Below are 26,456 nucleotides of genomic sequence, written 5' to 3' on the forward strand. Positions count from 1 at the left end.
TGACGAACGTTAAAACTTGATATCTATCATGGAATGTTTAATCAAGAATAGCGTAGTAAGTCAGAAAGAGATTAAGTAGAATATTCTATTTTTCATCGTTATTTATCATGATATAAAAGGAGAAATAGTAATCAAAGAAAGATACGAATAATGTTAATAACAATATTTAGAAATTTATGGCAGCTATTATTTTTATTTAAAAGTCACATTACGATAAAAATCGTTCTATATAAAATTCATAATAAAACACACAATAAATCCACTTTTTATAAAGTCTGCTAATAATACTTTATTAATTAACACTGTACTACTTGCCATTCGTTTCGATATTACTCTACAAAATGACGGTACACCCTATCACGAGAGAAAATTTCAAAGAGAACCTACGATTGAAACATTTGGAGCAAACCATTTAAACTTAATAATCTTCGCAGCAGACTGTGGAGTATGCGACTATATTTGTCAATTGCGAATATGCGTGATAGCGTCACAATGTACCAAAGTACTTACGTTATGTGATTAACTCCATCCTTCAACGAAAACGCGAGCGCACGATAACGAAGTTATATCAAACGCATGCTACATAGTGCGTTTGCATGCACTTTAACAGCAAACGTTATCGATGATCAATTACCCATGAAACAGTTCTCTGTATTTCGCGTTGATTGTCAACTTCTTTGGAAAAATACAATGGACATCGTTGCTGATAAATATTATTTTAGTAAATCAATTCAGGAACTATCAACAACGACAAATCGATTCATAGAGCTACTCTTGGCTTGGGTACACTGTCTTGCTTGAAAAATAACAAATGTTCTTCTTACACATGGTATTCTAGGGATGATCCATATACCGGTTATGGTAATAGAATCTGGTATGGTTCTGAATCCTGTATTAGGAAGGATGAGCGTATTAAACCACAAACTGGGCTCACTTCCGCTTCGATCAAGGCCTGATGAGACAGTGTTCTCTTTGAAATGTGAAACTGTAACTGTCCGGAGCGGCTGTCCTAGCCTTTTCTTAACTTTGGCTGTTAGAAAGAGAGCTTTCTCTTCGCTCGAAGACAGTCCAAGATGCCATAAATTAATCCCTCTTTCGTACCGTATCGTGGATTAGCGGGTTCTAGCGGTCTTGCGACTGCAACTTCTAAAATACGGCGCCATTCTTTAGTTTTTTATTTATTTAACGACTTAACGAGAATATTATCGATGGTCGATTAGACCCGTGAAACGGCCTTTTGTGCTTTGTATCGATACCACTCTATTATAGTTATATAATATAATCATATACCTATAATTTCGGATTTGGAAAATATGGGAAATTCAAAAAGAAGAAATAGAATTAGTTGACTTTATAGATCGAATAGATAGACGAAATAAGTTTATTTAAGGATCGTAGGAATACGACAAGCCTATAGCGAGTAACATTAATTAAAGACTTGTGTCCGACGAGTGTTTCAACGACATCTGAAATCAAAGTTGGTTCGTTCGTTTAGTCGTATCGAAAACGATTATCTGTGAGGGCTGCACCCGAGATTCTTATTTTAATCCGTATCATGAAATGGTAGCTGCCATCTAAGCTCTGGATTCGTGGAACGGTTTGAATTACCGTAAATTGATGGGGTCGTTCCGAGAATGCGTGTCACGGATCTGAATGAAACGATGTGATATGCACGTTTTTTCTCTTATAATTAACACGAAGTTTATCGCTGTATCTTTCTGGATAAAACGGAGAATTTGTTCAGCAAATGTTGTATAGGATTTTCTATCTTTCGATACTGTGTTTCGGTCTTTAATCGATATATGATAGATAAAGAAATAGAAATTTGTTAAACTGTTAGGACGGTGATCCCTTTGATCTTTGTACTTTCGTTGCTTGATAAATTCACTCGATCAGTTATTACCCTATTATTCCTTTTGGTAATATGTCGAAATCTCTGTTCGATATCCCATTCGTAGATCGGAAATTTCACGTCTGATATCATTCTCTGTTCGTTGAGTCTTTCGATTGCCATTCGATCGGAATATCTTCGTCGACAACTTCTTCTGTTCAATATCCTGTTCGTTATAGCTCTTGATTGCAATATTCCAATACATTCCCGTTCACGAGTATTGGGACACTTACAAAGTGTAAGGTCGATTTTAGAAAGGATTACAAAATTATTGAGATACGTAAGAATTGTAAGAAATATTTTATATTTATGTATATTATTCATATACGTACGAAATGTTGTGATAAAAATGTCATCTTTGTGAATAAAAATGCCCAATTTCTTCTTCTTTACATCCAGCGTGTCTCTCTTTCGTCGCTTTAAATCGATTTGCTTCGCTGGTCTTGTTACGTTCGTGTCAAATAATTTCCGCATTTGGAGATCGTATCTTCGGCTTCGAACCTTCGAATCAATCGCGGAACAAGAATCGCCGAAGAACCGCGTAATCTGTAGTTTCCTTTTTTCCTTATTTTTGCGAATAAAATGTTAAGAGCTGCACGAATTCGGTCGAGGAAGAGCCGTTGTACGAGGAAACTCGCGGAGGTCGGCTACTGAAATTCCAATCAAGTTTACTACGGTACATGGACAACCATATCCCACTTAAAAATCGATGAAAAAGTTGATGGGCTACTGGTGTCAAATCTTTTTTAATTTTTATTTGTCTGCCGGTATTAATCAATAATCAACTTTCTGATGCTCTCGGCGTTACCGCGTCTAATTAGCTCGTACGAACAATTTAGCCGGGGTAAACCGATATTATCCCGGCTACGTAACCGTCCTCTTCGTCTCGTAGTCTCAGGTTCAACGCGCTCAATGTGCTTCGAATTGTTTAAATCTACGAGTTTCAAAATTTCCAGATCTTCTATCCTTGGAACCTTCGAATTTTCATTTTACAGATTCTCGAGTCTTGCTTTACTTTTGAAATCTTTGAATTGTTCAAGAGCGTTCGAATGCCTTTTCCACGCCGTATTAAATCAAAATCATGTAAAAATAGAAATGACGTAACGTTACGAAATCACGTAGGAAATTTATAATTCCATATATGTAATAATCGAATCTATGAAGTGTGCCACTTGAAAAACGTCCCTCTTCTTGGTACTCCGAGTGACTGGATATTGTGTACTTATCAGTAAGTATATATAACGTTGGTAAACTCTAATAATCTTGATAAAACTTTCTTATCGGTGTTACATAAACAAAACATTAACTCATGTGTTTTGCTGCTCGTTTCATGTTAGGTATCCCTAATCCCAATCATAGTATCTGAATTGTTGATAATTAAAGTATTGAAAATTAATATGATTTCTGAAAAGCTATCGTTCACTGTCAAGTATAAGAGTAAAACGATATATTAAAACGATACGTATATATTCTCTAGAAGGTATTTATTAAATGGTTATTTTCATATTATGAAATAACACAGGGGGCCAGTAGCTGATATGTAATTATTTGCAATGAGAGATTTGAAAGAATTGTGATTGAAGGAAATAACGAGGAATGGAGTATTGTCTGGTCTATTCATCGACTGGGAAATTCCTCTCCGATGTTTGATTCCTACGATTTCAGCGGTGAATTATCCCGTGAAACCTAGCGAGATCAGATCGATGTGGAAACGCCATCGCAATTACGTTCGACCCTTTTTGTTTGCATCACAACCATTCACTGTCTTATTCTCAGTCCGTGAGTAATTACGTCTCTTGTTATTCAATTGTATTGTACAAATTTTATTCAATATCTGTTTAATTGGTTATTATTTAATTGCTTCTTCATTAGTTTCCTCCCTTTGAAAGAGGATAATGACGAAAATAAAGAAAGTATGGTACGAAAGGCTGGGAAGGATAATTTTTTATTCGTTCTTTTATCAACAATTGCTACACTAAATATATTTGCATTTTAAAATTCCAATAATTCATTTTCAATTTAAATTCCAATTAACAATTTTGTAAATTACCATCGTAACATGAAATAAACATTTTCAATTTATTTTTATTAATCATTGAAGTTTGTCGAGCAGTTTCTGTATTTATTTCAATATCTATTCGTTATTAATGAAATATTTCAATCCTTATTTTACGATAAAATAACGAGTTCTTTCTTACAACGCAATAATTAAATAGGAATTAATAAAGCGTAAATAAATAAAGCACGTGTCAAATGTATGCACAATAGAATACTTCAAATTCAAATTATTTGCTATTTAAAGATGATGATAAAGTTACATATTTTATATTATATTTCTAGAAGAAAAATAACAAAAGACATAAAACATTTTTATATAGAATTTAACAAATTTGATTTGATTTCGTTTTGATGAAAATTTTCAAATCAAAATTTAGGAAAATTTAGGATGGAGTAGGTTTAATCATTATTCTTCAAATACATATGTATCCTTTTGTCGATCTATATTTTTATCTGCGAAATTTACACTGAAATTTGCCCTCGCATATTTCGATTTTCTAGTCCCAGTTCGCGCTTTATTTCATGTCTTTGTAAGAGGAGGTCGCAGAATTAAATCTAATTTTGGAAGGTGTTCTACACGTTGAATATTTTGGGATCGCTAGCTGAGGTTCCTCTGTTGTTCTCGCAGATAAAATAGGGAAATCTGAAATATAAAATCCACCGGGACGAGCAACACGGCTTTAAAAACATTTTATTCGGAATTTTTACCATTTCGATATTTCTTCAAATGAAAATTCCTGTCCCTCGAGTCACTCAGAAGCAATTAAAACGACATAGCAGACAGATATTACAGATATTATTTCTCTTAATTTTTCTTGGGATTTATAGTAGTCCAATTTCTGTTTCTATAGGCGTCTAAGATTTTAAAGAGCAATAATAAAGAAAATTACTTTTAGTTGCAAATTTCTGCAAAAAAGATTCTCTTTCCATTTGTACATTTGTTCACATCTGTGCACATTTGTGTACATTTGCTATTGCTTGCACATAATTTCAAGCATCAAAGAAAGTATACATACGTAATATACGTAAAATTGTATAAATGACTCCTTTTTTAACATAAAATAATGTATTGCTGTAATGTATTGTTTGTGTAATTAATATAAGATATTGGAATAAGAAGACTTTGCATTTTAATTGTCGTAAATCATTTTACGTACGTATGTACGTATGTGTGTGAATATATTATGAAAGATTCTATTCTCTTATGAAAGATTCTATAAATAAAAACATGAGCCCTTTGATATTTGCTTTCAAGGTTAAAATGTAGCGTTATGCTAGTTAAGCAAGAATGGTAACAGTTACCTTACTAACAGAGCTGATGTTTAAGGATGAGCATTTTTGCCAAGACCGTATTGATCCTGGCAGAATTGCTACATTCAGCTCACACAGTCGCCATATTACATACTCCCCTAATCAATGGTTTATGAACATCGTATTGCATACCAGACACACACCGTTCAAAAGTTACGTATCATCCACTTCAAACGTAGATTGCACCTGCGCTATAAATGTCAGTTAGGTGAGATACGTACTTTGGATTTCGCATGTCTGCAGCTTCAAATTTCCCATAAATGCATAAAAATCCGTAGTCTAGTTAATAGTACTTTTTATTAAAGGTAATCATTACGAATGGCGGAATTTTTTGTCTTGGTTTGATTCTATAATTTTCATTAATATCACTGATAGTTAAACTGCAGATTCTCAGATACGATCTAAATAGAGATTTATCTCATCTATTGAATATTATCACGTGTGCTATACTTTGGATGTTTTGTATATTTCTCTGTATATTTCTGCAATTTTTAATCTCTTATAAATGCACAAAAATCCGCAGCCTACTGACAATACGAGTAATTAGAAGTAGTTAGAGTATGTTGAAAATGACAACGTGTCTTCGTGCTCGCCATCCATATGCGGATGCGTTAGTTATAAGAAATAGTAACTAGAGGATGATCCTAGTTATAATCGATAGATTTAATCGATTAGGCTTAAGGTGCTTTTTTATTTTTATCCCTAGTTATTGTAAGCGCGTGCAATAAAGGATTTTTGGCTCAGAACGGTGTGATAGATTTATCCATTCGATAAAATAATAACTATTCTGATCTTACCTCTGAGTATAGAAATAACAACAGAGTATTTGATATATTTTTATATTTAAAATGTTAAAAATGACAACGTGACTTCGTGCTCGCCATCTATATGCAGATGCGTTAGTTATAAGAAATAGTAACTAGAAGATAATCCTAGTTACAATCGATAGATTTAATCGATAGGCTTACTATTCTTTTTTATTTTTATCCCTAGTTGTTGTAAGCGCGTGCAAGAAAGGATTTTTGGCTCAGAACGGTGTGATAGATTTATCCATTCGATAAAATAATAATTATCGTGATCCTACCTCTGAGTATAGAAATAACAACATAAAATTATTTGTATTAATATATTTAATATTTCTAGGAATTTAATTATGTATTTTCGTATTTCGTTTCGTCGCTATTGCATTTCTTACGACTGATTCGCGCCTTCATTGAGAATGATGATGATTACACTATGCGAGGAATTCAACCGGTGAATAAACCTGGTGTAGAACCTTCGGCGCCACATGTTTAGATTTATATCAGCGGGGAATGAATGGTTAAAATTGGCTGTATACACACATGGGAAAACAATGTCTGCAATTTTATGCCCATTAACAGTGTTGTCGCACAGTGGCCGATCTAGGATCCAGGAAATGTATAAAAGGTTTAACCTTTTGAAGTTTGGAAGCATCGCTTTTTTAAAAACATTCTCTCGCATCATCTGAAAATCATTATACATGGACGAGATATAACGTCAAATAAATATAAAGTCAAAATCCATTGTTTCTAATGCTATGCGTCATTCAAGTTAGAGGTTAAACTTCGTTTTGGGCATTAATTTTGTTTGTCGAACCATCTTTGCATCTTCCGATAGTAATCGACGAATAAAAACGAAATATAACAATTTTGAGTCTGGGAATACGTTGGTTCAAAAGTTATGGCTAATCATGAATCAATTTGGCAAATATCATTTTGTATATGTGTTACCAACTGCCAGAAGCGGCCAAAAAATATATAGCCCAGCTATAACGTTCATAGCGTCGACGAAGACTAACGCTTTAATGGCCTACTTCCAATGTATAAGATTAATTTGGTATCAAAAGTATCAAATTTTAACGACGCATAACTTTTCAGCCGATGGATTTTGATACTTGAAACCCTCGTATTTTGGGTTTATTTCTCACCGGCCACTCAGATTATGGGGAAAAAGTTTAAAAAGGAGTGATGCTGCCAAACGAAGTTTAGTTTGTAGAAGTACACAAGTATATTCCTTAACCTTCTTTTAAAAGGTTGAAAATTTACTCCTAATTTTTTTGTATTTTTGCATAATTATTTTTGGAAAGAAGGCGATAATCCTATCCTATATGCTGAATAAAACATCAGTAAATAGCTTGAAAGATGCATTGCATTCTAACTACAAATTACGAAATTAATTGCTTTCTAATTAGAATAGTTGAGTAATTGTTACGTTTCTTAAGTAACAAGAACAACAATTCTTTTTGTAACTTAAACAGATACAAAGATAGTCATATTATTCTAATAAAATATTTTGTTAATATTTTATTAATGAAATTCTTGAACTTTTCATATAAATCTAACGTATTAATTTTCAATAAACTATTTCTTTAAAATAGTGAAATATATTATCGTGTTACTATCTTTTATATCTATTATATGTTATATATCCTTATTATCGGAATTTGAGAAATTTTTCAACATCGTTAAAATTGTAAGAAAATTCGTTGAGAAAATTGAAAAAGGAAATACTTTAACAAGATACAAGAATATAGGAATGACGAAGCAGATATAAAAATGTTTTCTATGTTGATATATAAATATGTGTATGTGTTGAATGTATCGACCGTGATATTATCCATCAGATAATCGAAATATCAAAGGAATTGCTTAAATCATCAAATATTCCAATTTGTTTGATCGAACAAGTTTCGTACGACCCGAATTTCGATACTTCGATTACTCAATCAGCTATGTCATTCATAGGTCTCGAAGACTATTTTTATTCTGTATATTTTATACGCCTTGGCACATGGACAACAGTATCGCATATTTCATGCACAATTGGCATGTTCGTCTCGTAAGATTAATTCTATTTGTTATTAATGTAACGATAATCTATTTGATAAGTGGTTACTGATACTTGATACTTATCACCAGATTGCGCGTATATGCGTAGATTCATATTTTTACGCGTAATTAAAGAAACGAAACACAAGCTGAGATTTGTTTCGCCTACCAAATATTATAATCTGTTCTCTATATTTATTATAGTAATATATTAATAGTAATCTACTCTAGTACTTTATATCTACTTTATACTACTTTATACTACTCTAGTACTCTACTTTATATACTTTCGCACACCATATTCATTCTGTATATTTTTGTATCTTGGAAATTCTCGCGAATGTCTAAAAATCCACAGTCTAGTCACCGTTACAACATAATATAACAGTAGTTGTTAATTTTTTCGCAAATTAAATCGAACTCTATTAACCGAAAACCAAAATTAAGAAATTTTGGTTACCATCAAGAGAAATATGTCTGATATGTGGGACTTTGAAACTAAGAATTTTTGTTCAAATATTATTGAATTAAACAGTTTCATAAATTAAAAATCAAAGAGTCGAGTAATATGTAAAAGTTGTATAAGTGAAATATTATTGAAAATCGTAAAAAAATCGCGCAATGTTGGTCTTTAATAGGTTTAATTGGTGTTCGGAATTTTAGTTGGCCGTTCGTTTATGGCACGGACAGGCCCATTTCCCTCATTAGGAAATTCATCTTCAGCTGTAAGTTCATCTTCAACCATCGGACAGTACAGACTTAGGGCGACAGTAGTCCTCGTTCAGTTCGGTTAAGTGCTACAACTAGTATAAATAAAGTACCGTCTAAATGTAACACTCGAGTTATGTCATCTCCTCCACCTTGAACGTTAAGTCATTCGAGGTACGCGACATCGACCGATCGGTTTGACCTGACCGGTTGCTTTTTAGTCGATAATACGCAACAATTGGGTTACCGCCATATGACCTTTGGTATAGTTGCTTGGCATTGATTGCTTCATGATTGCACTCTTAAATTAAATTTTGTACGTGCATGTGTTAAAGGTTGAACCTTCGAATCTTTAAGTTCAATTTTATACGCTCTGAGAAAGAATTTAAGTTTTAGAAAGTTAAATGCTTAAATTTTTTAACGAAATCTTATGCGTTAGCACACGTTCCTTTCCAACAGAAGGGATTTAAATCTTCAAATTTTCCAATTAAATTTTATATAACTTAAAAAAGAGCTGTATTAAACATAAGACAGAAAAATATATTTTTGATATCTATTCTGTCATGTCAAAGGCCTACGATATTTTCAAGATCATAGTCTCCGGCTAAAAGGGGAATTTCATTTCGTTACTAATTTGAATATGCAAATTATCACATCTTCTGCATATAAATTAATTTATTTAGATAAGTGACATAGATTTATGGTTGATGTTAGATTTGTATAAGAGTGTTATACAGTGTGTCTCAGCTAACTTGAGCACTTCGAATAATTTTCTCTAGAATATGCGTCGTATGAAAAAATTTTCTATACAAAAGTTGTTTGGCTTAAAAGGGCCATTACGTGGTGCATGTTTCCTTTTTCATACGTAAACTGGAGGCGTTTTGGAGCTTCCAAGCTTATTTTAAACGAAATGTTGTATCCTTTATATGAAAAAAAAATATATATAGCCTTTTGAAAATTGACTTTATGTAATATCAAGTTGAAGTTTCAATATCACCAAAGACTTGCATAATATAGCGGTGTTTCTTCATAGTACAAATTTGTCTTCGTCGCCCTCGTCTATCTTCATTCACTGCCGGTGTGTTGTAAGATCGTAGATGATCGAAATAGTGTAGACCTTCCATTGACATTAATACAATGGAGCAATCTATTGTGAAACTGAATTGCTTCTATACTGAGCGTAACGTTTCGCAAATTCGTTCTTTCATATTCTTTGATGCTGCCGTTGGTTCACGGTACTCTGTGCTTCTGAATCATTTCGCCAACACGCGTCACACAATGTGACGACGCACTACTTGCTTTCCACAGATCCAGCGTCACATTATGACGCGTTCTGAAAGACGCTTATCATTTCTTATTACGATATACAGGGTGGTTGGACATACTGGTGGTACAAGCGGAAAGGGGGTGATTCTACGCGAAAAAAGAAGTCGAAAATGTAGAATAAAAATTTTTTTTTAACTTTTTTTAAGTTTTCCATCGAGACAACGATCTACGGTGAGATAAGTTATAACGTACGGCGCGCGTACCGAGCGAAAATTCAAAGTGGATTTTCTCGAAAACAAAGCCTCGAACGAACAATTGTTATTCTATATTTTCGACTTCTTTTTTCGCGTAGAATCACCCCCTTTCCGCTTGTACCACCAGTTACCAACCACCCTGTATATGCAAAAATACGTATACGTGTCATATCGTGTAACATGTTGAAAATTCGAAACTCGGGCTGTGAACCGCGACTTTTTCCTGAAACGGCGGTAGCGAAAGGGTTAATGTCCCTCACAGAAAGTAGTCTAGCAGCTTTAGATCTGGTGAACGTGGTAGCCACAGAAATTCTTAACCACGACCAATCCATCGATTGGGAAATTGTTTATTCAGCATTTACTTGCTGCATATGGTAATGTGCAGGGCAACATTTGAACGTCGTTGTTTCACGGAAATACCTGATGATTTCGAATCTTCGACTTGACGTTACACAAAGTAAATCTGCAATTAACAAAGCGAAGTTATTCGTTAAACATTAAGTTAACTATTTAGGATTAATAAAGGTCAATATCTTTTTACTCAGAATTCAAGACTCTTCCGTGTTTTCACATGAAAGATATAGCATTAGATTTTTTGAAATTGACGTTGGAACCACTGAAATGTAAAAGAAGACACTCGTCGCATAACGTGCCCCTTCGATCCAAGCAACTTTTGTATAAAAATATTTTTCCTACAACGTACATCTAGATTAAAAGTTGTCCCGGATGATCGAGTTAGCTGAAACACCCTGTATGTATGTTTTCCGTAGAATATATTTGAAAGCATTAATCCTCGTTAGGACATTCTGCAATCACAATTAACTATAATGCAATTAATATCGCTCGATTTTTGAAACATTCATAATTGGCAGTTCAGAACGTCATATAACGTAAAGTAATTTGCGCTAATCTAATTGCAAATTACTATGTTGCATTTTATTGTTGCTGTAGGTACAATAAATGCTTATCGAATTAATACATAATTAATTATTATCGGATCGATACAATTAGATCATTTGAAGTGCAGTTTTAATAAATTAAACTTACAACTCTGTGCTAACAGATAGGATAATAATAATCGTTTAAACTTTGTTTACTACAAGTTGTCGTAATATTTACAATTTTAATCTTTAATTTCTGATGTCTGTGAAGAGCGTTTTTTAAACATTTCGTTTAATAAACGGGCTAGTAGAGAGACAAAAGAAAGTCTAGTTTTCGCTAGTTCTCACTCGAATATTCTTCCATGATCTAGAAACAATATTGTGACGGCTGCCAGATCCCAATTCAAATTCCTAACGCCTACTCCCTCTTGCGTAGTCGGTAATTTTCAATAATTTTAAGGGGAAATACGCGAAACATCAGTTTTCCTTACGCAATGGTGTATTAGCGTAGACTGAACCGAAATTTTACGTTTAGGTATAAGCCGAGTAAAGAATGCTGACATAAAAGTGTAGTATCCACGAAAAAGATCGATACTGCATGCTTAAATCTCCAAGATTCTAAACCCTTAAAACCTTTGATTCCATAGAAGGTCATTCAGAGATCCCAGTACATCATTGTTCGATGATGCCCTGGAATTTCTGTGTCAAGTACTTGGATCGACAGCCATTGTGCTCGTTTACAACGATTCACTTTTTTAACATTTCCCATCTTTTTTTTTTTTACATAAAAAGCTTAATCTGGTAAATAAAAAAAGTTGATAAATGCAAAATTTAACGGCAAAAGGTAGCTAATAAGTTCGTGTACAATGCTAATCATTCGTATTAAGGAATTATTATTATTATTATTATTGTTAGTTATTATTATTATTATTATTATTATTATTATTGTTATTATTATTATTATTATTGTTGTTGTTGTTGTTGTTGTTGTTATTATTGTTGTTATTGTTATTATTGTTATTGTTATTATTGTTATTATTATTATTATTGCTTTCGGTTTTACACCTCTTACGTCTATTTCTCTTCTTATATGTCTACCTCCCCTCTTTTCCACTCTATTCTATCGCACTACCTTGCTTATTCCACCTTCAAAAACTAAAAACTAGGAACTATAAATTATCAACTAATGACTAAAAAAACTATTGCAACTTTGGTCTTTAGCCTCTCTGCTGTGCCTCTTTTGCTCCTTCTTGTCGTTTGCCCGCCTCTTCTCTATCATTGCTTTCAGTTCTGCTAAACCTTCTCCAGTCTCGTTTAGCGTTTTTCCTATGTCCTTTGGTCCTTAAGGAAGAATTAAAGAGTAATAAACGAAATGGACAGTTTAACGTTGTTTGTTCAAAATAAATATTATTTACTCCAACCTTATCCGTATCTTGCGTAGTTCGAAAGCTATATTTGATTAATCGATAACGATAAGCGGAAGTTTCCTTACGCTACAGGAGGAAATAGTGAATTAAACCACTATCGCTCAGGTGCTTTAACCCAAAGAATCTCGTTTAGACGTCAGTCGATCCTTGGCTATCTATGTTTCACGGAACTTACACAAGATACGTAAATTATATCCTTCTTTCGCATTGGAATTCTAGGATTGCTGGCAATGAGGCGTGTGTCTGAATTTTTAGAATACATTTCAGGTGTGTCCGCGTATATAATAGGTCGAACGGAAAGTTCGTACGCATTTATTCCACAACATTCCACTGTATCGTCGAGTTTTGTATTCCAAGACGATGCAGGGTTTTCCGATTCTACACGTTCGAGAAACATTAAGCTACGATGCAAGTGCTCTACCGGTTTCGACGATTTACGTCAATTGTTACCATCGAATTATCCTTATCTACTGCTTTTGATCAAATCTCCTCCGGATACCTCGCAAATGTCTTTCACAATTTCCAAAGTTGTACTTCCCCTGTGAAACTCGTACAGCAATGTGCGACGAACACGCATTTTATCAATAGACGTTTTCCGTTCATAGAGTGACGTTTAAAATACTTTGTTATGCTAACTTGTATTATTTCATTTGATATTTCAATAGTTATTTAGCAGAGTAACGATTTAAATAAATAATATCTAAGGATTAAACAATTTCTAGAGATTAGTAGTTACATGCGATAGAAAGATTGATAATTATATCTAATCGCTAATTAATTTACAGTGAAAGCGAGTAGAACCCGACTTCTCGATTCGATTCATTTTTCGCGTGGAAGAAAGACATACGCTGACGATTATAACACAATCGCTATAAACTTTATAGACGTGGTATTATAAATAACCGTATACATATACGCATAGATTAAAGTAGATGTTTCGCAACGAAGAACCACCTATGCGATTGTTCTATCGTAGTGAATGAAATGCATTTATCTTTGACAATCGAGAATTTCCAATGACACGAGTCATAGACGTCATCATTATAAATAAATCATTAGACGTCATCGCGCGTTAACAATTCATTTATGCAAATGCGTATAAGCGATATACGGCGTCATAGCCGTAACGGAAATATTCCGGTTTATTAATTGTAAGCTTCGACAGATGTCTCGTATAAATAGCATATAGAACTTCTGTATTTATAGCGTATATATACTTCTTGCAATTCTTTCGATGTCGAAGAAATAGATGGTGGTATGCAAATATTGGCAATAGCTGCGATCTCGCCGATTTCAATGACCTTGCAATACGTTGTCAAGATTAACGCTCTGAACAACCTTTTTCCTATACATGGGGCTCTGGGCTTTAGTTTTCCACTTATCGACCAATTTATGTTTATTATACTATTATATTATATTATATATATATATACCATTATATTATGTTATATTATATTATATTATTACTCCAGTCTCGTTTAGCGTTTTTCCTATGTCGTTTGGTCCTTAAGGAAGAATTAATTAAGGTAGTAAACAAAATGGAAAGTTTAACGTTGTTTGTGCAAAATAAATATTATTTAAGTATCTTATGCTATAGTAATTATTATTATACTTAGACGTGTAAACGATTTTTTGATCACGATATATGTACATTTTGATTTTCGAGCAATCGAAGATTAGAATAAAGTGCAACGTTCCGTGTATCGATCCACTGGTCGAAAATTATTTCACGCTTGCCGACTACCTAATAGCCGGATACCACTTTGATCCGACCTATGACCCGTTCATTCTTCGTTTTCATTTATACAAGCCGAAATTAAGCCTTACAAATTAAACGTAAGAAGAAAGATGCAACTTGCGTAACTTTCTAATTACATCGTTGAACCTTGAGCTTATCAAAATATACAAGCTAGAGATTCGCATAATTTACATACCGCTTGGGAAAGGCTCCAGATTTCTTTCCTCGTTGAAAAAGGACGTACATCGAGTTCCATCAACGTCTTAAAACGACCGCTACTCGCACGATTCCCGAACCTACTGGCCGTAATAATAATTTTTGCGGTAATTGAACGAGCCGAGACGCGAATTTTTATTCCGAAAGCGACCACAGTGGGGTAATCATAGTGGATTATATGTATATTCATAATGTGATTTCATATGGCCATTACGTAACGACTGAACAACGTTTTATAGCGAGCTATAGAGTGTATTATAAAGTTTGCTTTTTATAATAAAAATTTCAATATCTGTCTAAAATTGTATCGTAAAATTAAGATTCTAGCTTTCAATGTCGTTACATTTTTTATTCGTTTTAATATCAAAATGAAAGGAAAGTTTTAAAAAAGTATGAATTCTATAAAATTTCACAATGAACGACTTTGCTACTGTTCCATGATCTTGTTCCTTTCGAAGAACAATTCGAATTATTGAATTTATCGTTACATTCTCTATATCACGTTTAAAATCTTTTTGGCTGTATTTGCTTTCGCAACTCTATCCGCGCATTCGTAAAACGAAATAACAAATTTATCGGTACAATGCAGAAGCAAAACGCGTGCACTGCTGTTTCACATGGCAAACCGGATCAGCAGGCTTTTTTTTTTTTTTTTTTTTTAGCAAATAAAAACCTGACGGAAAGTATTTCTGTTTTTCGGTTTAATTAAATTTATTACATTTTACAATCTTTTTCGCACATCTAGCGATTCGTTTGTAACATCAAATTTCAGTCCTCTGTGTTTTTTTTATTATTTCTATAAAAATTCTCTGTTATACGAATCGATCGTTCTATCGACAAAATATTAAATCAAGAGTTTGGAAAGTAAATACTACACGCCGTACGATAACGAGCAAAGATATTAGCAGAGACCAGATGTCTCTATAAAAATCCAGTAAAACTGCACAACTTACGATTTATTCTTTTACCGTCGTCCAGCAACTATAAAACGAGAACAGATAATAAAGGACACAACGTTGAAATCTTTTCCTTGAATCAAAAAAGAAAACAATTTCAACCGGTCAAATGCTACGTATATAATAGCAGGAAGGTAAAAAATGCTACAGTTTATTGCTTCCTAGGTATTCGTCTTTGTCAAGTAAAAGTCAAATCAAGTATAATAAAAGATTATATTTACCTACAATGAATTTGAGACTTTTGGTCAGCTAGGTCGAGCAAATACTTCAATTTTTCCACCAGGTTCGACCAGATTCGCAAGCAATAAAGTCACAAAGCACGTTGGGTCTCGACTAACGTACTAATTTCCAGAAAATATTCTCTACAGCTTCCTAGTAATGTCCTAGTCAGAAGGCACCTACTGATTACTTAAGGGGGAGGGGGGTAAAGTTAATTCGTACAAAATAAGGCATGTTTTTATGAATTATTTGTGACGACACAGTTAAAATCTCTTTATTAAAAGCAATAGTACATTAAAGTATGACATTCGAAGAATATTGTATAAAATTTTCACGGAGAAATATTAAAAAATACGGCAATGGCAGCAATCGTTCGGACGTGTCTCGGAAAAAAGTAGAATTGCTCATAACTTGGTGCTGGATCATCTGAAATCGAAAAATCAAAGTTCATTCGTAGGGCAACAGTTTCCCCCAGGTGACGCTGGGAGGGTTTTTCGAAATTTTAATTTTTCACTTTTTTGGAACACTTTAAAGGGAAAATTGGCCGCAAATTTTCGCAAAATCGGCTAATTTTCCCTTCAAAGTGTTCCAAAAAGGTGAACAATTGAAATTTCGAAAAACCCTCCCAGCGTTACCCGGGGAAAACTGTTACCTAACGAATGAATTTTGATTTTTTATTTCAGATGACCCAGCACCAAGTTATCAGGGGCACCGCAATTCTACCTTTTTTTCCGAGACACTTCCGAACAATTGCTGCCATTGCCGTATTTTTTAATATTTCTCCGTGAAAATTTTATACAATATTTTTCGAACGTCATACTTTAATGTACCATGGGTTTTAATAAAGAGAGTTTAACTGTGTCGCCACAAATAATTCATAAAAACATACCTCATTTTGTACGAATTAACCTTACTCCCTCTTAAAATATTTCGATGGACTTTGATAGACTGGACGGAATGCGCGTAATAGGGAGAAATAAATAAAAGATCCAAAGTGGACCATCCGTTCGTAATCTTCGTTAGAAATAAGTTTCTGCTTACGTTCTATTTGCACAAATAACCGCGGTCTCTTTGTAACACGTAACTTTGTATCACGCTATTACGCTTTGTCAACAACTTATCGGACTAATAAGGACAGTATTATGTATAAGGACAGTGTTACGGTGGATGTTGAGGTGGAGTTAAAAATTATACATAGATTCTCAATTACACGAATTAATCGGAGTGGAAAACTTGATCGATATTTCATTAATATCTTTGTTAATGTACGTGTTAAATTTCGTTTCAGTTAATGAAATTATCCAAGCAACTACTTGGCGAGAAACTTTTCACGAAGCTTATGAAGGCTACATTTTACGGTCACTTTGTCGCCGGCGAAGACGAGGTGCAGATCACTCCTGTCCTGAATAGGTTGCGGCAATTTGGTGTAAAACCCATTCTTGATTATTCCGTTGAAGAGGATATTTCTCAAGAGGAAGCAGAACGACGTGAATTACAGTACGTATGATAACGATAAATCTTTTGCTTCATAAAACTTTTTTTTTTTTTTTTTTGAAAAATCGAGCTCGTTAGCTCCGCCCCTTACGCAGGTACGCATCGCAGTGTTATAAATCTGTGCACATTCATGCTTGGCGTTCATCCACAATTTCATCGAATTATACACTTTGTACTTGTTTATCCAAGAAACCGGTAAACCTTTCTATTTGTTTAATATAAAATTTCTAATAGAATTTCACGTCGTATAATAATATTATTGAATAATTACTAAGAAAATTGATATAGAAATTACGTATTAAATATGAATACATAGGAGGAGGAGGATCGATATCTCGACGACTTAGTTGTTTAGATTTAGTTGTTTACATTCACAATTTGTCCGATTTGGACATTTGGTAGAATTTTTTGGCTGTTTGATTATCATGTGGGTGGCTACCCCCAGCGGGGTACCATCTTCGTGTTTGTTAGGATATATCCTTTGTGATTATGTCCTTTATGAACTGTAGGTTTCCTGAAATTTTACCTACATATACGCGGTATCCTTAACACGTAGCTAAAACTCGAAGAAATTCCTAGGAAACTCATTTTCTCGAAGAAATACGAACGAGAAATACCTTGAGAAAAAGATGATAAATGAAGGCTCAATGGAGAAGTTGTAAACGAAGGCTTATTAGAAAAATTGTAAATGAAAACTTAACGGACAAATTGTTGGCAAGAACCGAGTAGAAAAATTGAAAAAGTTTTCTGGTAAAAGATAAACCGATTAATAGAGTAAATTGCATCGGAAGCTTTAATTACAAAATTCTTTTTATATTTACAAAGTACGTAAAAATTTCATAATAATTCGACTATTTGGATAGAAAATACACTCGAAAAAGATGATAAATGAAGGCTCAACGGAAAAGTTGTAAACGGAAGCTTATTAGAAAAATTGTAAATGAAAACTTAACGGACAAATTGTTGGCAAGAACCGAGTAGGAAAATTGAAAAAGTTTTCTGATAAAAGATAAACCGATTAATAGAGTAAATTGCGTTGGAAACTTTAATTACAAAATTCTTTTCATACTGACAAAGTACGTAAAAATTTCATGTGCTGTTTACGAGCTGCTAACGAGCCGAACAGTTTTCGATAAGAGAGCAAATCAATAGAAAATTAATCGTCGAAGAATTGTATCGAGTTTAAGAACAAGTTTAAAAATTAACATAGAATTTCACAGAGACGAACTTGTAACTCGATGTCACACGCAGTGTACGTTTGTAACTGCGGAGGATCTTGAGGGGTATTCTGGTCTAGAAATTTGAAAAAATCGAAAAATTTTTTTTCATATTTCCAAAGTTTAGACATTCAAGAATATGCTCTTAAAAGGATTGTTCAAAATTTCAATTATTTTACGTGTTACAGCCATTTTTGTGACGCGGTATCTGACCGGAAGAAATGAATAGTAGACGATAGACGTTGTCCGAGTAAATTTGTCTCGAAACTTTAAACGCGTTTTTCTCGAAACTACTTTTGTCGAGTTGGCGTGCACGATATCTCAAGTTCTAACGAACCGATTTATTTTAAATTTGGTCTGAATATTTCTTATATACTCCTCTATCGTTCGGATCACGCTCAGCCCAAAATCTTTAATATTACTATTTTTTAAACGTTCGGAATCGTCAAAAGAACGTGCGAAATAAGAAATTTTTTTTCAAACGGCCGTCATTTCGCGAAAAAATGTTGTATTGACTTTTCCAAGGTTCAGACGATAGAGGCATCCATACTAATTAAGAATCCGTTCGCATTTTTCGTCTCGGATGACCAGAAGGGTTGATATCATGCGCGCCACGACACCCCATTTTTTTGGCAGCACTCACTTTGCCAGCTCGTAACTTTTTAAATATTGAGTTTTTTTTTTCAGTGAATTTTTTACGTAATCTCGAAATATCAATAAACAAATGCTAAAAAGAAGGATAGCAAAATTATTCTTTGTTTCGCTTGTACAGAGCTTCGAAAATCGCCCGAAATTCATGCCTCTAGACCAGAATACCCCCTTAAGATCAGCTGTGATTTTCAGCTGCTTCGTCGTTGTGCTGCCACAAACGAAATTTACTACGTACGCACTGTAACGATTAAGAAAGAATTTCGAATAATTTACAAGCGTATAAAACGATACTACCTAAAAATCGTTGACGTGTGGGCAAAATTTTCGTTGGCGCTACTCGGGACGCGTGCCACGCCATGGTTCGCCATGCCGGGCCAAGCTCTTTGCTCGAAAAGCTTCTCAATTACAAATGAAAGTGGAATATAACGTAACGTGAACGATCTCGATTTACAGGAGTTCCGTGTCGGAAGCTGGAGACGAGAAAACGGAAGGTCCCTTGAAGAAGTACCATGTGGCAAAACCATTCGCGGATCGTCGATACAAAGTATCCTCGGCGAGAACGTACTTTTACCTTAACGAAGCTAGTTGCGAACGAAACATGGATATATTTATCAAATGCCTCGAGTCTGTAGCCGGTGAGTGGATTATCAGAATAAAAATCTTGTAACTCCTTCGCAATTTTCAATGGGCTACGCGTCTCGCTACTTGCGTGTCGTTTGTGCGATAATATGTAGAATCGATTATTTATTTATGCTACTTTGTTAACGAGTTATGAGTTTACCGTATCTCTTCCACTTATATCCTGTTATATCGCTCTTTGAAAAACTCTGTTGTTCCAGACAGCTCGATGTGGCTTTTATCCTTCTTGTCATTCTTTGTTTCCATTACGATGCGCTATCGTTTCGAATCGATAGAGCGAATCAAGATGTATATTTTTCATGATTTTAATAAATAGTCGGATAACGTCTTCTCGTGCTCATAACTCGCGATAGTAAACTTTGACGTTACGAAATCGCTCGTTACAAAAAAGAATACCTCGCGTCGCAATATGCGAAATGTCGCTTACGCGATGCTGTGGACCAGATACTCGCATTTAATAATAAAATGTCGGTTTCATCGCGTTTCGTTTCGGGACAAGATAAGATTTCGTGGTTGATTCGTTGATGTAAAAGCGCCATGAACGATAAAATATAGTATACGCTATGTTTTTGTAAAGAAATGCAACTACGAGCGTAACTGTAGGAACTAGGAACTTAGGAACCAAGAAAGACGTAGAATATGTTGTCCAAAGCAATCGATGAGTAATATTCGATGGTATGTAAACACCGGAGAATGGAAATAAAATATTTGATCTATGGCATCGCGTAAACGATACTGCGATGCAAGATATCTTCGTTCATAATATTGCATAATCGACGCAATACGGATACGTATCTCGTCCAAACTCGCGAAAGAAATCTAGAACTAAAAATAGCCGTGTAAACGATTATTCGTCCAAAGCGACATTTCTTTTTTTTTTTTTTTCAATTTTCCTCACACGTGTTTCCGATTTTCCAAGATCGATCGCTCGAATTAACTCACGTTATAAATTCTCCAGCTTATCGGGAATTCGTAAATCATTGTTCGATTTAAAGAATTAGGCGTAAAATATCGAACGTTCCACGTTTGGTAATTCAGGAAAGAAAAATCATATGACTAATAAGAACGTATGACGTAGCTTTCCAAATTTGAAAATAAGCCTCTGATCGATGGCAAGTACTTAAATATTGAAAGACGGTCGGTTTTATCGCGTAATTCGAGCGAACCGTTGTTGCTTACTTTTCTAATAGTTTTTTTTGTACCACGAGAAAGACTGGTTTATGTAATAGTGTAACGTTATTATGTACATATAATGTTAATAGTATCAGTAGTAGTACGTACGCTACTATGTAAGCGTAACTTTTGCCATAGAGCTAGCATTATTGGGTGACTGGGAACCGTAACAATTTGGAACCAGATTACCTGATTTAGGAATTTTTAATTTAATTTTTGTTATCAATCTCTATCACGGAGATTGTAAACTATAAAATAAAATTGATGCTTCTAATGAGACTGCTTTGTAACGAAGAGATTCCACGTCGTAGAGGTCTCGTTACTAACACGTCGTTAAGTAAACTTTTTAATTTATATCTTCAAAGAAATTGTAAATTTTTGGATAAATTTTTCAATTAATCCCTCGCTTCGCCGCGGATTACGTGTTTTAGAAAATTCTGATTAAACTAACATAAAAATTAGTTTTCGCTTCGCGTTGGAAATTTAGATCAATGAAATTCTTTAAAATTTAATATTATAACCTGGAGAACTTTCAGCGACGGAATTCAGAAATTCAGCAAGAAGATAAGACCTTGAAAACGAATTCCACCTATAAATAAAGATCTCTAGAGAATCTTTTATTCAGTCATGCAACCAAACAACGTGACATAACGGTGTTTCGTTTCGCTCAAAAGATTTTCTATTTATTCGAATAACGAAGTCTCCCTTTGGATAGAGATAATTGGATTATTTGCATGCTAGAATAGAAACTGCATAAATCTACGTCATTTCTGTTTTTTGTTTTTTTTTCTTTAAATTGCAAATTGGTCATTTAGAAAATAACTGTCCTGTATTTTTCCAATATATAAAATTATTTAATGCATTCAGGATCGAATTTTCTTCCCTTTAATTATTGATAGTGAAAACTAATATTTTCTGATGTTTTTGCGAAGGAAAAATAATATGGAACAACGACGAAACAAATATCAGCGTATGTAGGAAAGTCTACAGATGTAAACAGGAATTAAATATCTTTTATAGTTACGCTTTTATAGTATGGTTTGTTTAAATTTAGATAATATAAATTTTTATCAAAATGGAATTTCTCAAAAGATAGACGCGCCGAAGAAAAACCTGTGCATTTGCGAATTCGTAGTTAGTACCAGAAACGTTATAAGAAAAGTATAGTAGCGATCGGAACGCTGACTGATCCTTGGACAATGTTATTAGCACAATTTTTGGTTAATCAGAAAACTAACAACATGTAGAAACGTTACATAAAAAAATGCCTGCTTCTGCTAGCATAAGAAACAATAATGGTTTTTGTACTGCGTCAGTGATGAATATGACGAATGCAACATAATCTTTCAATCATTCCAAAATACTTGAAATTTCAACCTTGTGATGTTCACATTGGAAAACACTGATTTAGATTAAAATACGATATTCTTTTTAATATTTTACTTGTTAAAAATATTTCAAACATTATATATTCCACAAATATAAAAAAATTATCATTCTGTTTCTTCTGGCCATTTTAGTATAAACGTTAAAGTTTAGTTAAAAATAATAACGTTTAACGTTTTACAGGGTCAAATGAAAGCCCTGAGTTTGAAAATCCTTGAATTCCAAGTTTCCACTGTGATTGAGACTAATGAAATTGGTAAGAAGAACAAGTCCTATCTCTCCTTCCATATTTTATCCTTTGTCTGTCTTTCCTGAAAGACTCATCTTCTTACTATCAACTTTAATACTTACATTTGTTCTAATTGTTATTTATTTATTTTTGTACAGCTGCTTCGATGGGCGTTGGCTTCACCGCTATTAAATTAACTGCTCTTGGCCGTCCACAACTTTTGGTAAGTGAATATTCTTAAATGAAGTATTAAACAATTTAAGAAATAACTTTTTACGATCGTTTAAACATTAATTGATTAAGCTATCGACTGAGCGAATATTTGTATTTCTATAAGTATTTCTGATAGTTTTACGATATTTTTCTCTTTTATTTTAATTTTTCTTATTCCAATATACTACTAATATTTAAACAATAAAAAGGATATAGTAGCTTCTATATATTAATATTTGAGATAAAGTATAATCTTTGAACAATAATCGAATTTGTCTATCTTATACATATGTGTAGCATAAACTAGTAAGTAAGTAAGTAAAGTATTTATTATACCAATACATAGTATAAGTCTAATAATAATTCAATAATCTATAAAATATGTAAAAAGGATTCATAACACATATCTGCAGTTATATAAATAGTTATATGTTTTGTTATTTATAGCTCCAATTGTCGGAAGTAATTATGCGTGCACGACAATACATGTCGGATGTAGTTGGTGGTGAAGGCGCTGTTTTAACTCATCATGCTACGGCTGATGATTTCATGAAAAAGTTCGAAGAGGCTCACATCAAAGACGAAGCGCCAGTACAAAAGTTTCTGGAAAAAATTCAATCAGATAAAGAAGGGTAATAATTCATGAAAATCTATCATTGGTTACAAAAACATTTTAATCGATTACTATTTTTCCCTCTTCTTCTTACTTCCAATTCTAACTTTTTATTAACTTTTCCAATAAGTTATAATTTTTTCTCCTTATTTTCTTTCTATTGCCTATTCTATCTTTGCCTGCCTTCTTTATTTAGTAATAACACTTTGCACACGTTTTACAATTTTTTTTGTTTTATGTATACATTGATATTTTCCCATTAGTATAAAATTAAGAAATTCATTTCTCCCTACAGTGTTATCCACTTGTTCCCATGGAGTGGCATTCTGGATGAGAACTACGAGCTGAGCGAAACGTTCCAAGTTCCAGACATTAAAACGGGAAAGATGGTGAGGCTTATGTCGCAGCTCACGTCCAAGGAAGAAGAAATGTTCAGAAACATGATAAGACGTCTGAATAACATTGTCTCGGTATGAATACTTACAAATGAAAACAACTAAAGAATGCAGGGTGTCCCGTATAATTGGCTATATTTTTGGAATAATTAATAATAGAAAAATGTACTTTGAGGCAAAATTCAATGATTTTTAAGTCATTATTGCATGTATGTTCTCATAAGTATGGTTTCACGTAAAATGTGAAGTGGTCAATTAATCATGATCTTATATCTTGTAAGATATTTGCAAGATAACGGTCCAAAAAATTGGTAAAATCTATTTGGAAGTAGTTCAAAGCTATATACTAATTTTGGCATAAGACACCCTGTGTTCAATAAAATGGAAAGCTCCCGATACTTCCATTATTTATTATAGAAAATACAATGAGGAGATTTAGAAGAGTTTAGTTTTCGTTAGCAAAGATAGAATTGCTAACTTTCATTACAGGTGGCCGATAAATTAGACGTACGTATAATGATAGACGCCGAACAAACGTATTTCCAACCTGCGATATCGCGGTTAACGTTGGAGATGATGCGCAAGTACAATACACATAAGGTAAACGTTTTGCTTCCGTAAATGAGATATTATCACTTAGTAAATTTTCAGTGGTCTAAACCCAAATGGTCTACTCCCTAGGCCGTGGTGTTCAACACATACCAGACATACTTGCAAGAAGCTTTTAATGAAGTGAAGACGGATCTGGAACAAGCTGAACGTCAGAATTTCTACTTCGGTGCTAAACTCGTCCGTGGCGCTTACATTGAACAGGTAATCCTTCATTGAGTGATTTACACCGACAATTTTGCAGCTGACAATTTTTTCTGCGTACAATTACTGTATAAGATAGAAAAATTAAATTCAATTGCCGCAAGATTTACTGGGACAACGGTACAAACCAGGACGATTTGTTTTAAAGTATTATTTCTCTAATTAATTAATATTTAAAATTTGTGTTATGATTTATAAATTTTATTTTATAAAATTATAATTTATTTTTTGAAAAAAAAAACACGTTGAAAGCTATACAGTGATTTACGAAAGTATTTAAACACTTGTAGAAATTAAATTGTCGTGTACTGTAAATAGTAAATTTTGTGTTTTCAATTTTTTGAACAGTAATTTTTGCAGGTCCAATAAAACTTACAAATGGTAATGTATTTATCTATGTGTGAATATATATGACAGAAACATAATCAATTGTAACTTAGGAAAAGACGTAATTTTAAATCAGTGATTGTGAGTAGGTTAAAGTGACTGTATTGTACTGATTAAAAACTCGGGATAAATTTCTTGAAATTATAAATGTAGGAAAGGGCCAGAGCAGCAGCAATGGGTTACCCTGATCCAACGAATCCTTCATTCGAAGCTACAACCGAGTCTTATCATAGGACTCTAATGGAGTGCTTAAGGCGAATGAAACAGTACAAAGACAAAGGAGAAGATCCAAAGAAAATTGGTATTATGGTTGCATCTCACAATGAGGATACAGTACGTTTCGCAATAGAAAAGTACGTATTACAGAATATTTCCTATGAATTTCTAAAATATACAGTATATGTTTGATTTAAATATATACACACACAATTATTTTCATTCAACTTCCAATGTCTTTTAATAGCTTGAATAATAATTACATACATTATCATTCATAAGTATTTGAACACCTGGTCCAATTTGATCAAAGGGTTGATATTTCTATTGTACATATTGTCATAGTTATGATTGAAGAACATTTCTCTGCTTTCTAGACTCTACTTCTATTGTTCTACTATTGTTCTTTAACTTTCGTCATAACGGGAACCAAATGCTCTGCTAAACTTAAACTGAAACAAGGAACATATCTACATTGCTCAAGTTTCGTATTTCGCTAATAGATCGCTAATAGATCGCTAATAGATCGCTAATAGTTCGCTAATAGATAGTTGTCGCTTCATAAAATCTGTATAAACTTTTAAGTTGTGCTTAAAGACACATATTTCAATCACTCTAATATTCCGACATTGAAATCATTTAACTCAGGTATTACCGCAGGATAGCAATTTTCATCCATTTTCGATTATATATATTGCTTTTCTGTCTATATTATATAAATACTATCTATTGCCTTTATCAATATTTAATAACTATATATGTAGTTCCCTAAGGTGAGATTAAAGGCCAAAATTAGATTAGAGTTTCACTTGCAATATATTTTGTTTATTAGCAATAATTAGAAATGTATATGTAAGACATAAATTGGACATACTATTTATTATGTAATTATTTAGGTTACTATTATTTATTAAGGTATTTTAAATATGTTATAAAATAGAATGAAGGAGATAGGAATCTCACCAGAGGATAAGGTGATTTGTTTCGGCCAATTGTTCGGAATGTGCGACTACATAACATTCCCACTCGGTACGTATCTTTATTTCTTCTGTACTTAATGGACTGTCGATATTTATACATTCATTGAAAATGTTTAAGGCATAATAGTGTACAGAATGCATATAATATGCAAAAATATGTAACATGTCTAAAGTATAATCTTTATATAATGGGTATCGACTCTACTTATAATATTTAAAAATTGAAACAAATGTTTGCTTACGTTATATATTTCCAATTGTATCCATAAAAGTATG

At 33.3% G+C, this 26,456-nt stretch overlaps 1 protein-coding gene across 2 annotated transcripts in view; it reads left to right on the plus strand.

Moving 5' to 3' along the window:
• The window catches only part of LOC117235644 (proline dehydrogenase 1, mitochondrial), a 41,533-nt gene that overhangs the window by 12,048 nt on the left and 3,029 nt on the right, over nucleotides 1–26,456 (plus strand). For both annotated transcript variants that reach the window (XM_033497871.1, XM_033497874.1), the window contains 9 exons: nucleotides 17,063–17,271; nucleotides 19,590–19,771; nucleotides 22,722–22,786; nucleotides 23,224–23,408; nucleotides 23,685–23,859; nucleotides 24,274–24,384; nucleotides 24,466–24,597; nucleotides 25,138–25,337; nucleotides 26,141–26,229. In XM_033497871.1, coding sequence (XP_033353762.1) covers nucleotides 17,063–17,271; nucleotides 19,590–19,771; nucleotides 22,722–22,786; nucleotides 23,224–23,408; nucleotides 23,685–23,859; nucleotides 24,274–24,384; nucleotides 24,466–24,597; nucleotides 25,138–25,337; nucleotides 26,141–26,229 — 1,348 coding nt within the window. The remainder of the gene's footprint in view (nucleotides 1–17,062; nucleotides 17,272–19,589; nucleotides 19,772–22,721; nucleotides 22,787–23,223; nucleotides 23,409–23,684; nucleotides 23,860–24,273; nucleotides 24,385–24,465; nucleotides 24,598–25,137; nucleotides 25,338–26,140; nucleotides 26,230–26,456) is intronic.

The sequence above is a fragment of the Bombus vosnesenskii genome, unplaced genomic scaffold (assembly GCF_011952255.1).
Source record: "Bombus vosnesenskii isolate JDL3184/JDL3185 unplaced genomic scaffold, Bvos_JDL3184-5_v1.1 scf7180000013319, whole genome shotgun sequence".
Classification (NCBI taxonomy): domain Eukaryota; kingdom Metazoa; phylum Arthropoda; class Insecta; order Hymenoptera; family Apidae; genus Bombus; species Bombus vosnesenskii.